A 13,160-nucleotide genomic window follows, 5' to 3' on the forward strand; every position below is an offset into this window, starting at 1 on the left:
CAACCAGCAGAACAACATACCCCCTTCTGAAATTTCAGAAATGAGAGAAAACAGGTTATGTAATAGAAAACACACAGTCTTAGGCATACCCCATTGGACCTGACAACTGTGTAGAGCTGGCGAAACTGGAAGGAGAGCCGTAGAGCGCTAAACCCAGTCCAGAAGATTGACATCAGGAAGGAGACGCGCTGCATCTAGAAACACAAAAAAACACTTCTACCCTGGGAGGGTGCTGTGTCTCCCTTCCTTCCTTCGCTGAAAAGGATTTTACAGGTAAGTTCTTACCAAAATAAGGCTTTCAGCAGCAGAAGGGAAGGAAGGGAGACACAGATTCTCTACTTCGTGGGACGTCCTAAAGCAGTACCTACTTAAGGGTGGGAAATAGAGGCAGAAGCTTCCATACCCCAAAACTTAGGCAAGAGCGCAAACTGCGCTAAATAACGGAAAACTAAGTAAAGGGATAACTTAAATTACCGCCGCCTGCAGGACCCTGCGTCCCAGGGCCGCATCGGCTGAAGCACTTACGTCCACCTTATAAAACTTAGTAAAGGTGTGAATGGAGCGCCAGGTGGCCGCCCGGCAGAGCTGCGCTGCCGAGGCCCCCTGACGAAAAGCCCACGATGAGCCAATGGCTCTCGTGGAATGAGCTTTAACTTTAACAGGACAAGGCTCGCCCTTGAGCCGGTACACTTCCAGGATAGCTGAACGGATCCACCGAGCTATCGTGTCTTTGGAAGCATGTTGACCACGCCGACGACCTGCCGGAATTATAAAAAGAGAGTCTGACTTCCGAAAACCTTGAGTGATCGTAAGATAGAACTTTAATGCCCGCACTAAGTCCAACGAGTGCAAGGCCCACTCCCTTGGATTCTTAGGTCCAGGACAAAGAGAAGGCAACACAATGTCCTGATTAATGTGGAATTGTGACACTACCTTAGGCAAAAAATCTTCACGAGTACGAAGCACCACGCGATCCGGAAAAAATTCCAGAAAAGGAGGTGAGCAAGAAAGTGCTGCCAATTCCGATACCCTTCTCAAAGAGGTGACTGCCACCAAGAAGGCCACCTTCCAAGAAAGTAGTGAAAGTTTAGCAGAATCCATAGGCTCAAAAGGCCTATGCTGAAGGGCTTCCAGGACTAGATTAAGCCGCCATGGAGCCACAACTGCCCTCCGTGGCGGAAACTGACGTGCGACTCCGCGAAAAAAAGAGCGCACATCCCTGCGAGAGGCAATAGCCTTCCTAAAAAGTGCGGAAAGAGCAGATACCTGTCCCCGCACTGTACTAACTGCCAAACCCCTGGCCAGACTAGATTGCAGAAAGGCCAAGAAGTTGGGGATGGAAAAAACCCTCGGGTTTCTTGAGGATCCAGAACACCATGATTAGAAAGACTCCCAAGTTCTGTGATAAATCCTGGACGTAGCTGGACTCCGGGCTGCCCGCAAGGTAGCAATGACCTCGGGCGAAAAACCGCGACGGGTCAAGATCTCGGTCTCAAGAGCCACGCCGTCAAACGAAGGGACCTCAGGTCCGGATGACGAATGGGCCCCTGAGTGAGCAAGTCCGGGCGAAGGGGCAGCGGAAACGGAGGTGCCGCCTGAAGAGACACCAGCGTCGAATACCATGTCCTCCGAAGCCAGTCTGGTGCTATCAGAATTATTGATACCCTTTCGAGTTTGATCCGTCGGATCACCAGAGGTAGTAAGGATATCGGCGGAAACACATAAATCAGCTTGAACTGACCCCACGGGGCCACTAGAGCATCCACCGCCACCGCCTCCGGGTCCCTGTACCTGGACATGAACGTCGGAACCCTGGCGTTCAGCCTGGATGCCATCAAGTCCACCTGAGGAGTCCCCCAACGGGAACACAGCAGAGAAAACACTTCTGGATGGAGACTCCATTCCCCAGGGTCCACTTGCTCGCGACTGAGGAAGTCCGCCGAGATATTCAACACCCCTGGAATGTGAATTGCAGAGATTGCTGAAACTTTGGACTCGGCCCAGACCAGGATCCGAGAGACCTCCGACATGAGACTGGAACTCCTCGTCCCGCCTTGGTGGTTGATGTACGCGACAGCCGTAGCGTTGTCCGACTGGATCCGGACCGGTAGACCGCTCAATAAGACCGTCCAATGTTGGAGGCAGAGAAATATTGCTCTCAACTCCAAAATGTTGATCGGGAGAGAAAACTCCTTTGGCGACCAGACCCCCTGAATCCAGTGGTCGTTCCAAACTCCCCCCAGCCTGTCCGGCTGGCATCGGTTGTCACCACCGACCATCTCGGAGGAAGGAAGGATTTCCCCACGGATAGAGTCTCCGGACGTAACCACCATCCAAGAGATTCTCGCACCCTGCGGGAGATAATGACCGAGCGATCCAGAGAAGTTAGCGATCGATCCCAATGGGTCAGAATAAGGCTCTGGAGATCCCGGGAATGAAATTGTGCAAATGGTACTGCTTCCATAGTTGCCACCATTTGACCCAGAAGGCGCATGCATTCCCGAAGGGACATTGACAGCGCCGACCTCATAGCCTGGACCAGTCTGTTTGACAGGAGGCAGGGACACAACTGCCCGAACAGTATCGAACTGCATCCCCAGGAAAAGAATGGACTGTGCTGGCTCCAATGACGATTTCTTCCAATTGATCAGCCACCCGAAGTCCATCAGGTACTGAAGGGAGAGATCGCGAGCCGCTATTGCCTCCTCCGCTGTGGGTGACACTATGAACAGGTCGTCCAGGTAGGGGAGGATCGTAACCCCCTGTCTTCGAAGAAGCGCCATGAGAGGAGCCAGAATTTTTGTAAAAACCCTGGGAGCTGAGGCCAACCCGAAAGGCAGGGCCACAAACTGGTAATGGGCTTGACCTATAGCGAAACGCAAGAAACGCTGGTGAGCCCTGCCGATAGGGATATGCAAATAGACGTCGCGGATGTCTATGGACATCAAGAAATCGTACTGCGACAGGGTCGCTATCACCGATCGGAGAGACTCCATGCGGAACTTCCGTGTCCGGACGTAAATATTCAAATCCCTGAGATCCAGCACCGGACGAAACTTGTCCTCCTTTTTGGGGACCACAAAAAGGTTGGAATAAAAACCCTTTCCCTGGTCTTCCGGAAGAACCTGAACCACCACACCCTGCTGTAGGAGAGAGTCGACCTCCTGAAACAGTGCGGCAGCCAGTCTTGGCACGGACGGAATGCCCGTCAGACGAAACCTGTCTGGAGGCAGCGAATGAAACTCTATGAAATAGCCTGCCGACATAACCCGTGTCACCCAGGCGTCTGCTATGTGGGATGCCCAGATCGACCCGAATTGTAGCAGACGACCTCCCACCAGAGAGCCCTCGGGTGGATCCCTGGCGTCAGTCAGCCTTAGCGGACTTTTTATCAACCTCCCGTCTGTCCTGACGGGACCGTTGCTTCCAAGGAGTACGAGATTTCTGGGCGGATCTGCCGGAGGATGAGGGACGACCCAATCTCCAAGAAGGCTGACTGAATCGTCCCCTGGCCCGAAAGGACCGAAGACCTCTGCCGGGCCCTGTCCTGCTGGCTGTGGATGCCACTGCCTTTTTCCCAGGCAGCGTAACATCCTTAGCTTTAGCTTTGGCAATTAGTTCCGAAAGATCTGAACCAAAGAGCTGACCGCCCTTATATGCCAGACTAAGCAATCCCTGTTTGGATACTGCATCCCCGGTCCACTGTTTAAACCACAGAGCTCTTCTAATCGTGACTGCCGAAGCCTGAGCCCTGGACAGAATTGAAGCAGTGTCCAGTACTGCATCTCTGCCATAACACATAGCTTCTTCCATTCGCTGAAAAAGCTTTTCCACTTCTGAACGCGAAGTCCCATCCTGCCACGCCGCACGCAGCTGATCCAACCACCGCAGAGAAGCCTCAACGGCCCACGTGGCCCCCAAGGCCGCTCGGAAACCATGACCCGTGGCTTCATAGATGGATTTCGCCGCTGACTCCGATCTTCTGTCCAAAGGATCCTGAAGATTGGCTCTCCCTTTAACAGGAAGCAGGGAAGACTTGGTCAGCTGAGACAGAGATATATCCACCTCAGGAGAGGGAACCCAATTAGTAACCATCTCCTTGGCACAGGGATATAGGGCATCAAAAAAACGCGTTCCTCGGAAGCGTTTATCCGGACACTGATGCTCCTTCTCCACCGCTTCGTTAAGTTCCTCATGCGCAGGTAATGTAGAACGAACACGGCGCGTCTTCTGATACAGACGGCCCAACCTAGACGGTCCTGTCGGCTCTTCAGACAGCTCTAATACTAATAATGTCCTTAATAAGCCCATCTACGCGACCAGAAAGAGAAACAGAGCGATCCTGTTGATCCTCCTCTTCGGACACAGAAATTTCATCAACCGAATCTGTTGGTGAATCCGAAGCCTCTGATGCGCTCTGCGAGGGAGACAACGCCACCATAGTCTTGCGGCGCTTTTTACCTCGTGGCATCGGGTGTGATCTAGCTGACACCCACTGTCCCAGGAGACTAGAGAGACTATCAATGGAGCGAGTGAGCGCCTCCACCTTATCATCACTGAGCGTTGAACTTGATGTAGTAGAAGGCCTGAGTGTATCAGAGGCATGCGACTGAACCTGAAACGGATCAGGAGACCGATCCGCACTCCCAGGCCCCTGATCCGATATGCCACCCAAACCAGATGCCAGGATGTACAACAAGGATGGCAAAAAAGTGTGAAAGCTGCACAGCCTGTTTTCAAAACTCACTTTTTTTTTTTTTATATATATGCGACAGGCTCTGAAGGGTTAAGGCTCACCCTTATAAAAGAGCTACCCCAGAAATGCCGAGCAAAAAATCAATAGGGGGAAACTCCCTTAAACACCATGTGTTTCCCCTAAAGCTCCACTTTTTCAGAAGGGGTTAACATCACAGCAACTATAATACTACGCAGCCTAAAAGGTCAGTGAAGTAAATAGCTTTAGGAGAGAAAGCGGCAGTGCTCACGAGGACTCCTAATAAGTAGCCTGGAGAGACAGCACTGACAAAGAACCCCTGCCAGAGGCAGAGGGGACTCACCGGTACTGCGGCGACCGCTCCTCCTAAGTGTGTGGACGGACGGGGAGCAGAGAGCAGGAGGCGCCGCTGGACGCCGGAGGGAGAAGCAGGGACCGCCAGCGCACGCTCAACCAAGCGCTTCCTGCCTAAGTAATGACGGCAGGAAGCCAGGAGACGCTAAGCCACGCCCCCGCCAAAGCCCGCGCTTATTTAAACAACAAAAACGAGGGCAGAAAACTTCCTACCTCTATGAAGGCAGGAAGCAAGTCAATAAAAGCAAGAAAACGTGCGCCAATACAGGGAGCTTCCTGCCTCAATGAAGGCAGGAAGCAAAAACGAAAAAGCATGCGCAAATAAAAAATAAAAATAAAAATTACTGGCCTCCGTCTCTGCTCCCCAGTCAAGGCAGCGTCTGAAATAGACAAGAAACACACAGGCAGTACACTTGCCGTAGCCGTCAAAGATACTCTTTAGACCAAAGAGCACTTACCTGGTTGAACGCCACAGGGATCTTCAGGGATGTGTGGCGCCATGGCCCTTTGCTCCCCCTTATGGCGGAGCACGCAGGGACCCTCTCAGATGTGTGGTGTGCGCCTCCGCCAGGGAGCGCCCTGTATCCCCCGGGCCGGCAGGCATAAGTGGGAACCTCCTCAAGGGGTACACAGAGCTGCCAGGGGAGGGTCAGGGGTCTCAGCAGCGCCGAGACCCCCAGAGACCTCTAGACCACGGGGGGTCCAGGACTCGCTGGATATAAAATAACAACTCTTCTGAGGAGCTGCCGAAGCAGCGACTATCCTCTGAGACCTCAGATAAAAAGAATGATGAACATGGGAGTAGGAGGAGCCTATATACTGGAGGGGCCGGTCGTCATTTTCCAATCTGAGGTGACTATCCTATGGGGCTCCGCCTACCCACGAAGTAGAGAATCTGTGTCTCCCTTCCTTCCCTTCTGCTGCTGAAAAGGAGAGTCATTCTTTCTTCCCCGGAAAATCCTTGCAAGGAGCCGCCCTGGTTCGGGTCGATTCATTAGAAGCACAAAACGGAAATATCTCCAGCGAAGGATGGATTAAAAACTTAGGTCTTCCTTTATTAAATACAAGTTAAAAAATATGTTCCAAAATGAATGACCTATTGTGTCGAAACGTGTCGATCAGACTGATAATACCCATTTTCTGGGATTATTAACTGGTGGTTGTACTCATTCATTTTGGAACATATTTTTTAACTTGTATTTAATAAAGGAAGACCTAAGTTTTTAATCCATCCTTCGCTGGAGATATTTCCTTTTCTTTATTTTACTTATTGCGTTCGCCAAACGGAATAAATAACGTGCCAATTTTATAGAGCGAGTCGTTCCGGATGCGGCGATATTAATTATGTGTCCTTTTGTTTATTCATTTTTGTTTCATCACGAACGCTGCGTTTTGAGTGGCGAAACAAATTTTAGTGATTTGTGTGCACTTTGTGTTTTGTTTTTTTTACATAATTTATTTCAATTTTTTTTTACGTTTTCACTAAGTCGTGTATAAGACATGTATAATTTTTATTTTGATCACTGGTCAGTGAGTCAGTTCAGAGCCAAAATCTCAATCTGAGCATGCGCCATTTTATTGAAGTCCTGCACACAGGACGCCAGCTCCCACTGAACACGCACCACCCACACAATGATGGCGGCGGCGCTGAATTTTAAAAGGAGGCAGATCACTGAAAAGTCAGTGACCTGCAGAAGAAACCGAGGAGACTGGTGGGCGGGCAGAGAAGAGGAACCTACCCCTATGTCCAGCCCCGAAGCACATGAGACATTTTCTGAAAACTTCATAAGGGGAGTATTAAATAACCACGCAGCGGATCCCTTCTCATCAGATATCATATTAATCAGCATTACAGCACCATTATAGTCATGCCTTTAGTTTATAGGGCTAAATCCTGCTGATACGTTTCCTTTAAATCTTCAAGAACAAAAATAAGCAACATGTGCACAAGATTGCAGAATTCTCATTCAATTCGTAAAGACAGTAAAATAATTCTTTTTGTTCCGAAAAATGTGTAGGAAAACCACAACGTTTGCACATCCCACTTGGTCTTGTAAGGTTTTACTAAATCCTTGTGTATAAAAAACAAATTGCATACAGATGACAAATGGGAGAAAAAAAATCATCTGCGTTTTCTGGGTGAAACTTGGATGATTTTTTATACGCTTATGTGAACTTATTCTTACTGCGAGTACAAGCCAGGAGTCAGTCACAGCTCACTGTGCGCTTTCAGCCATAGTGCAGACAGTCAGACAGATAAATGTGTTATGAAAATATACAATTAATTAACCTGATCAAGAAAAGCTGAGGAGAAAAAAAAACACCATAATTGTGTGTTTTTGGCCTCCGATACAATGCAAAGAAATGCAATAAGAAAAGATCAAAACATCATATCTACTCCAAAATGGTATCAATAATCTTATAACAACACTTTGAGCTGGCCCCTCAAAAAACAAGTTTTCATGGAGCCCCATTTTGATATAGGGAAAATATATATTCTTGTACCGTGTTAGCCAGTAGATAGAAAAAGATTTAGATTTGAGAGTCCTCAGTGGTTGATACCTTTTAATGGATAACTGAAAAGATGGGAACAAATTGCAAGCTTTCGAGACTACTCAGGTCTCTTCATCAGGCATAGTATAACATGAAATCTGAAGAGTCACATATTTATACACAATAAGACACACAAGAAAAAAAAAATGCAATAGGCAAGACAGGTGATGAAAAGCAGAGTTATTATGAAAGAGATAAACAGTTCAGGCTATAAATATTTTAGCAGTTAATAGATAAGGAGTATGAAGGTTTTATTGTCCTGTGTCCAGTATTGTGATGACCTCACAGGTCTGAGAGTCTGAGAAGCACATTCCTTAGTTGATGTAGAATGACATAAATCCATGCGACACATTCATTCCTGCTCTAAAAGTGTTAAAGGTCATCATCAGTTTATATTCTGAGACTCTCCTTTCTCTCTGAGATTTGAAGTTACCTTTTAATACTAGTAATTTCATATCTTTTATGCTGTGATCAGGGGAACAAAAATGCTTGGCTACAGGCAGATCTATTCTTTTTTTTTTTATTGTGTGGCGATGATGATTCATCCTTGTTGTAAGTTTTTGCCCTGTCTCCCCTACATAAAGACCCCCAGCTGGACATTTGGTACATATAATTAAGTACACTACATTAGATGTGATACAGCTGAACGTACCTGGGATCTTATAGTCCTGATGTGAATTGGGGATCTTTATCTTGTCTGTGGTCGTTATACATGGACAGGTTTTATATTTTTTCTGGTTGCAAGGAAAGGTACCTGTAGCTGGTGGAGATGACAGGGAGCGTCTGACAATGATGCTTCTTAGATTTGGGGGCTGCCTGAAACACAGAAGTGAGGGGTCTGGAAATATGGATTCTAACCAGGCATCTTTTTGTAGTAAGGGTAGTAGTTTCCATGCAGCTCTTCTTAGCGCCTCCAGATTTGGATTGTAGGTGACAACTAGAGGCACCCGGTTGCTTTCTTGTTTAGTTTTGTAATGTAGGAGATGATTCCTCCATATTCTGGTGGATCTTGTAATCTGGTTCTCAATAGTTCTTGGATGGTAGCCCTGTTTCAAAAAGGTCTTTCTGAGGCCATCAAGGTGTTTGTCTCTATCCTCTGGCCTACTATAGTTTCATTGACGATATTTTAATCATCTGGACGGGGTCTGAGCAACAGTTCACTACAAACCCTTACTACAAAAAGATGCCCGATTACAATCCATATTTCCAGACCCCCCACTTCTGTGTTTCAGGCAGCCCCCAAATCTAAGAAGCATCATTGTCAGAAGCTCCCTGTCATCTTCACCAGCTACAGGTACCTGTCCAGCTGGGGGTCTTTATGTAGGGGAGACAGGGCAAAAACTTAGAACAAGGATGAATCATCATCGCCACACAATAAAAGAAAAAAGAATAGATCTGCCTGTAGCCAAGCATTTTTGTTCCCCTGATCACAGCATAAAAGATATGAAATTACTAGTATTAAAAGGTAACTTCAAATCTCAGAGAGAAAGGAGAGTCTCAGAATACAAACTGATGATGACCTTTAACACTTTCAGAGCAGGAATGAATGTGTCACATGGATTTAGGTCATTCTACATCAACTAAGGAATGTGCTCCTCAGACTCTCAGACCTGTGAGGTCATCACAACACTGGACACAGGACAATAAAACCTCTACACTCCTCATCTATTAACTGCTAAAATATTTATAGCCAGAACTGTTTATTTCTTCCATAACAACTCTGCTTTTCATCACCTGTCTTACCTATTGCATTTTTTTTTCTTGTGTGTCTTATTGTGTATAAATATGTGACTCTTCAGATTATATGTTATACTATGCCTGATGAAGAGACCTGATGTAACATACCTGGCGGCGTCCTTGCATAGTGGTCCATCTCCCACTGTGCAAGAGCGCGCACTTGATCTCCTGTCCAGAATGTCTCTCTGGCTTCCCTCCATGCTGTCTGTTTGTGTCTGTTTCTGCTGCTTAAGGGCGGCGCCCGATCACTTCCTGCTTTTTGTACCTGCTGTGGGTCACACCTCTTGTGCGTCCTCAGCCTATTGCTGTCTGTCACCTGGTATATAGCTCAGCTGCGCCCATCTATCCCTGCCTGAGCATAGTGTTTCTTTCAGTGTGTGCTTGCACTCTGAAGGTGCCAGGTCCCGTTCTGTGTTCTCTTGTCTGCCTATCCTGGAGGCTGTATTTCCAGGCCTGTCTGAACACGCTCCTAGCCTGTTCCTCCTGCCTTCTAGGGGCCGATTACCTAGACCTGTTCCTGTATCTTGTCTGACCTGTCTGAACACGCTCCTAGCCTGTTCCTCTTGCCTTCTAGGGGCTGATTACCTAGACCTGCTCCTGTATCTTGTCTGTCCTGTCAGAACACGCTCCTTGCCTGTTCGTCCTGCCTCTCTGGGGGCCATATTCCCAGACCCGCTCCTGTATCCCGCTGCAGTGTCGGTCTCCTCCGTACACTCAGTTCCAGTCTGAACTCTCTCCTATCCTTTACCTGTTTTGCCTCTATGTCCGTTCCCTTCCTTTTTCTGCAGAGTCTGAACTCGTACCTAACTCCTGCTTGTTGTCTCTGTACTCCCGTTTGTGAGTTTGTGGTCCACTCGCTACTTCACTGCAAGTACCCTGTGGGTGTCTGGCTCTGCCTTTCCCTTCCTGTCTGTTCCGTGTGAACAGAGCCCTGTCCCCCCTACTCAGCCTAGCCTGCTCTGACTCCTTTGCTCACCGCTCCGGCGGTTCTAGCCTGCTCTGACTCCTTTGCTCACCGCTCCGGCGGTTCTAGTCTGCTCTGACTCCTTTGCTTACCGCTCCGGCGGTTCTAGCCTGCTCTGACTCCTTGCTCACTGCTCCGGCAGTCCTGTCCTGCCCTGCTTCTGCCCGCTGCTCCGGCAGTCCTGTCCTGCCCTGCTTCTGCCCGTTGCTCCGGCAGTCCTGTCCTGCCCTGCTTCTGCCCGCTGCTCCGGCAGTCCTGTCCTGCCCTGCTTCTGCCCGCTGCTCCGGCAGTCCTGTCCTGCCCTGCTTCTGCCCGCTGCTCCGGCAGTCCTGTCCTGCCCTGCTTCTGCCCGCTGCTCCGGCAGTCCTGTCCTGCCCTGCTTGTGCTCGCTGCTCCTGCAGCCCCGTCCTGCTCTGTTCTTGCCCACCGCTTCGGGCGTTCCCTCTCTGCTGTGGTTGTCTACCGCATCTGCGGTTCTGTGACCCAGTCTGTACTGGGTCTTAACCTTTCTGTGCTCCAGCCCGTCCTTTCGGCCAGTACCTCCCTGCCTGCATACTCGCCTGTATCCACCCATCTGCATACCTGCCGTGTTTGCTTATATCCACCAGTCTGTGCCAGCCTAACCTGCCTGTTCCTGAGTCCCAGTGTGTACTGGGTCCTATCCCGCCTGTGTTCCTACCTGCTAGTGCCTCCCTGTCTGCACTCTAGCTGTGCTTGCCTGTACCCCTCTACCTGTATTGTTCCTGAGTCCCAGTGTGTACTGGGTCCTATCCCGCCTGTGTTCCTACCTGCTAGTGCCTCCCTGTCTGCACTCTAGCTGCGCTTGCCTTTACCCGCCTGCCTGCATACCAGTCGTGCCTGCCTATACCCTCCAGTCTGTGCGCCAGCCTAACCAGCCTGATCCAGTAATCCCTGTGTGGGTCAACCCCCGTGTCCGGAGTTTGACCTGGAGTAGCACCTGGTCCCTCTGCCCGGTTTCTCCCTGGTGCACTGGCGTCGTATGCCGTCGTGCCATCTTGGTCGGATCGGCCAGATACTTAGTCACGCCCCTCCAGGCACTCTCCGGTTCATGGTCCAGTGGAATCACTACAATCACACGCACACGCCGCTCAGCCCGGGCGTGTGCATAACACCTGAGTAGTCTCGAAAGCTTGCAATTTGTTCCCATCTTTTCAGTTAGCCATTAAAAGGTAACAACCACTGAGGACTCTCAAATCTAAGTATTTTTCATGGAGCCCCATCAACTGAAAAATGTAAATGCCTTGGCCTTCACCCTTAAACCGTTGTACAGGGATCTAGACTTTCATAGTAGCCCCTGGGTTGAGGCCATGCAGTAGGGTGCTGGCTGGTGAAGTAAGCTAGCAGCAAGGAGGGTTGTCATCACGTGAGGTTGGTACTGAGAGATCATATTTAAAAAAGACAAAATTGTTGGGCAGAAAAATAGTCAAAAATGGGTTGAGGTCAGTACAAGATAAATACAGGCAGAACAGGAGCAAACAGACTGCAGATAACCAGAGTAGTATTCACTATAACTGGCACTGGAAATTGGACTCTCAGGAGTGTAAATAGAGAGCAGCCCCATGCAAAGCTGAAACCAGGGAGAAACATAAATTAGCCAGGAATTAACCCCCAAGCTTCCGGTCTAGGCGGAAATAGAAGTGTCAGGAGTAAAGCAGGGCTACTGTATTGTCGCCTTGCATGGCCTATCAATCGAAGCGGACACATATGGGACTGGCACCGGCACGCATGTCACAGTATATGAATGTACTGTCACTTACCTGTTCAAGGAAAAAAATGCTGGCCAATGATTCTGCATGAGCATAACTAAGATCTGGTGAAATGTAGTCCAAATAAGTGCATAGTTGAAATAGGCACTTTGGGGAGATTTGTGTGACACCAACAGAGGAAAACAAGGTTTGAAGCTTTATAAAAAAAAAAGAATAAAAAAGGAAGATTAAAAGATTAATTGAGTTCTGTGTGTTTTCCTGTCTACCATATTAGAAAACACTTTCATGAATCAGATCTTTATTTTATATGTGAAAGGACAATCATTTACTATGGTGATCCTACAGGAGCATTCTAGACGTTTTTAGCTAAATTAGAAATGCAATGTGAATGTGCTGTATTCATTGTGGATACTAGTTGTTGAAAACTACAAACCTGTAAAGGGGTACATGCATCACATATATTTTTCAACTTTAATAAATATTCATGGTCCATTGTCTGAAAAACAAGATGAAATAAGTTTACAGGCAAACATCTTATTCTTCTTACAGTGAGTCTGTCACTCCCACAACTCCATTTAAACTAACCAAATAGGGGACATACCGCTACAAATCATATGTGGAGTGCAGTTTCCTCTAATTTCTTTGCGCAATGAATAAACATCATGTTTTGCACAAATGGGGGCACCCAGCAGTCTCCTGGCCCAGCGCGCCATTTCACAGCTCAATTACCCTCTAGCCATGTCCCAATACATAAAGGTATACAGCACTCACTTGACCAGAGCGAGTGCTGCCTGAACGGAAAAAGCAGCTGTTTGTTCTGGGCACAGCGAGCAGATAGGTCTACTGGCCCGCTCGGCTCTTGGACTCACACTGAGTGGGCACAGCTCCTGTACTTACAGACTGTGTATACACATGCCACAATCTTCAGTTCAGGCAGTGCTCAGTCTGGACACGCAGCGCAGCATTGGGCACGTGCCCATGCCACTGGTGCATCATACAGAACCCATATTTGTAAAATTATAATAATCTTCTGAACAAAAAAAAAATCTAAGAAAACTGCACTACAAGTAGGATTCTAGTCCCCTGATTAAGGGGATTAAGTCCCCTGATT

At 48.4% G+C, this 13,160-nt stretch overlaps 1 protein-coding gene across 1 annotated transcript in view; it reads right to left on the minus strand.

Moving 5' to 3' along the window:
- FANCE (FA complementation group E) overlaps nt 1–13,160 on the minus strand; it is a 226,620-nt gene that overhangs the window by 199,668 nt on the left and 13,792 nt on the right. Inside the window, exons 4-5 of the mRNA XM_073670648.1 lie at nt 12,483–12,545; nt 12,101–12,244 (exon numbers count right to left, since the gene is read on the minus strand). Of these exons, the coding sequence (XP_073526749.1) occupies nt 12,101–12,244; nt 12,483–12,545 (207 nt within the window). The remainder of the gene's footprint in view (nt 1–12,100; nt 12,245–12,482; nt 12,546–13,160) is intronic.

This window comes from Phyllobates terribilis, unplaced genomic scaffold (genome assembly GCF_046119375.1).
Source record: "Phyllobates terribilis strain yellow unplaced genomic scaffold, ASM4611937v1 Scaffold_2__4_contigs__length_985480577, whole genome shotgun sequence".
Taxonomy (NCBI): domain Eukaryota; kingdom Metazoa; phylum Chordata; class Amphibia; order Anura; family Dendrobatidae; genus Phyllobates; species Phyllobates terribilis.